The sequence below is a fragment of the Contarinia nasturtii genome, unplaced genomic scaffold (genome assembly GCF_009176525.2).
Source record: "Contarinia nasturtii isolate CC-2019 unplaced genomic scaffold, AAFC_CNas_1.1 Cnas_scaffold_3237, whole genome shotgun sequence".
Classification (NCBI taxonomy): domain Eukaryota; kingdom Metazoa; phylum Arthropoda; class Insecta; order Diptera; family Cecidomyiidae; genus Contarinia; species Contarinia nasturtii.
This window is the reverse complement of record NW_022200547.1, coordinates 1-3410: the sequence shown is the minus strand read 5'-3', so window position 1 is coordinate 3410 and position 3410 is coordinate 1. Positions and strand designations below refer to the sequence as shown.

At 36.4% G+C, this 3410-nt stretch overlaps 1 protein-coding gene across 1 annotated transcript; it reads left to right on the top strand.

Annotated features, from left to right (window-relative positions):
• The first annotated feature begins 359 nt into the window (after positions 1-359).
• Positions 360-957, top strand: LOC116350000 (J domain-containing protein CG6693-like). The gene is made up of 2 exons (XM_031781710.1): positions 360-438; positions 515-957. Exons 1-2 carry the CDS (start codon positions 360-362, stop codon positions 955-957), a joined length of 522 nt encoding a protein of 173 aa, XP_031637570.1.
• Positions 958-3410: the final 2453 nt, after the last annotated feature.

Sequence of the window (3410 nt, the reverse complement as noted above, 5' to 3'; positions counted from 1 at the left end):
TCTCTTTCAGTCATATCCTGAAAAATTCAGACACTATTCAAATAATAATTCGCTGCGAATCGAAATAAAATTAATGCGAAGACGAAAATAAAATAAACTTATTGAAACTCTGAAATAAAAAAAGTTTATTTATGGAATTTATTCAGACGAAATTCGAAAATAATAGAATGTGACATTAGTTGTCAAATTTTTAGTAAAAAAAATATATTTGTCAGTTTGACATTTCGAAACAATGCAAATGCTCGTTAAATATCATCACATTTGTTCTTTTATCTGGAAAAAATATCTACTTAATAGTTTTATGCATATGCGGTTGCGTCAACGATACGGATTCGATCAGCTACCAATTTAATAACGATATGAATGCTGAAAAGTATTTTGGCACCAGTGAATTATATAAAATTCTCGAATTAGATTCTTCGGCACCGACAAAAGATGGTGAGATAAAATAATAATAGATTGACATCAAACTCAAAATCAATGTTTTCTTGATTAAATCTTGTTAAATATTTAGTGAAGACCAATTATTATCGGCTAGCACTCATCTATCATCCCGATCGTGTTCCCGAAGCAGAAAAACCTCTTGCAAACGAAAAATTCAACATTTTACATCAAGCATATTCGATTTTGGCGAATCCCGAAACTAAAATCTTGTATGACACCGGAAAATTGCAATTTTTTTTTTCAAAACCAACCATTGTTGGAAAATGGGAACATTATGTCGCACCGCTAACGTCTTCCGCAATCGAAAGCGCACGTCAAAAATATCAAGGAAGTGTTTCTGAAGAGACTGACATTATTCGAGAATTTACCATCGGAAAAGGAAGTATGACCCATCTCTTTAATACAATTCCATTTATGCGTACTGAGGATGAAGCACGTATAATTCATGTGATCAAAGAATGTATGCAATCTGGATCAATTCCGAAAATATCAATTCGCAAAATGCGCCGATGATAAAAATGTTGTTAATTGATAACGTTGCAAATCAAGTTCACGCTGTAAATCGAATTTAAAATAAATTTTATTATTTAGAAGAAAACAAACACTTTTTTAATGTCACATTTTTAATTCGAATTATTATACACATTTTATTAGCTTAGTCTTGTAAAATTTACAGATTTCGGAATTCGGTACGCGTTCACGTCTGTGCGCTGAGTGCCTTCGCTGTTCGTCTGGGTCTCCTGGCCTTTCTTCTCGTGGCTACCAGAGGAACTGGATTGGCCGAAGCTGGTGTATCGATGATATTTAAGCGAATACCAATCATTACTATGTGCTTACACATGTGCTGTTTAAAAAATGCGGTGCAAGTGCATGTCGACTCAGTCTTCCATTTATCCAGTGAAAATTTAACAATATAAAATTGTTGAAAACCATGAACGATGAACTCGTCAAACGATGCCCATGTGGCCTTCACTAGCGATTTGTAGTATGACTCGGAAGCGTCTGTGCACTTGCTCGATGGTACGGAATAAATGACTTCCGATTTAGACGATTGCTTTGCTTTGAATGCTTTTAAATTATTCGCTGCCATCAACGTTGCTTTTTGGTATACGTCTCGCTTTATATTCGGTTCCGTTGCGATTGCACGTACACCTTGCGCAAATTCCTTTGATATGCCCGTGGTCATATCTTTAAGACACACCAAAAATTGGTTCATCGGAAGTCGTCTACGCAACGTTATCTTTCTTTTGATGACAGCATTGTGGCTTTCCTGTCCATTGTTTGTTGATGCCGTATAATCGGCGGCACCTTCAAACCAATTACAGTGCACGCCGAGCCATTCCTTTTCAAAATACGCAACAAAGTCGGGCTCGATGAGCTGCCATTTTTTACAAAATAGTGTATTCATCATGTTGAATGAAGCACGATTTGGGGCCGACTGCATCAAACGAACGTCATCAAGAATTAGTTGTTTATTATTTTTCGATGTAAATGGTCGTTTTTGACAATTTCTAATCACATGGGCATAACACATAACATCGAGTTGTGCAGACATAAAACTTTCGTAAAACGCATTGCGTATCTGATCTGCTCCATCAGCTATCAATGTTTCTGGCTCAAAATTTCGGTTGAAATGTGTTTTGATTGCCATTTTCGTACTTTCAAATACAAATTTATAATCACGCGTTCTTTCGTGTGAGCAACAAGCGTAAACAAATGGATGAAATCTTTTGGTACGATCAACTGTTCCCAAAACCATTAGCGGGAACCCGAGCCAATTCAATTTATAAGTTGCGTCTATACAAATCGTGGTCATATTCGATAACATATCGAGCAGTCGCGGAGTCGAAAACGAAAAACCAAAACTAAGTTCCTCTTTAGGAGATGATGTTTCTATGTTAAAAACGAAGCCCTCGTCGATATCAGTTGGAAACTCTTTGTGTTGGTCGCACCATTGTACCAAGTCACCCAATTTTATCATTGGCGGCGCCTCCGAGTTTCGATATTTTCGCAAAATGTATTCGATTTGTCGCTTTGTGGGATTTATTTCGTCCACAAATAAGTTACGCTTTTCTCGCGTGTAGTCGATGTGGCGGATAACATCAGTAATTTTCGTCGTACCACATTTGAATAAATCGATGATAAACTCTACCATTTCATCCGAAGTAGGCTTCACTATTCCCTCTAAAAGTTGATCGTGATCGTGCTCATTTTGATTGTTTAAGATAAGAACATTCATGTTATCGGATGGCAAGAAAAGCGTGTATCGCTTTGCACACCATATCTTTCGATCTTTCGGGATACATTTACAACGAAAGTAAAATTTCTGGCCGCATTTTAAGTCAGAGTAATCATAACATACGAAGCCTTCATTTTCGAGAAAGTCAAAGGCTTCGTCCACTCCTTTATCCTTGGATACAATTTGCCAATCGAATTTATTTCTCGTTTTCTTTGTTGTGCCAGTACTCAATACAACTTCGTCAGAATTGTTTTCGCATGCGCTTAATTCGATTTCCGTGTCGTCTTCAATATTCCCGTTATCACCATTATCTTTGTCAGTTGTTTCACTTTCAAACGAAATATCCATTAAAATGGGTTCAATCTGTTTGGTAGATTTTGTACCGTCATCTTTTCCTAACCGTTTTCGTAAAAGATCGGAATTTGTATCTTCGGTGCTATCATCATTTTGAGTGCGCTTTCTCTTTAGTTCGTTTTCCAAAACCTAAAAGTTTTATAAATAATATGTACTAAACATAATCAATCATTATACATTCCAATGGATAATATTTACCGGAATCGGTTGCGACCTCGTTGAGCCTTGCGCATCGTTATTAAATTTCGCTCTACTACGACTTATGGGAGCCATATGTGGATAGATATCGAGTTTTATTTATTGGTTGTTGGAATGAATTGGAAATGTTGGTGTTTATTTAACTTTTGAAGAAAAAAATCATTTAGTGCAGATG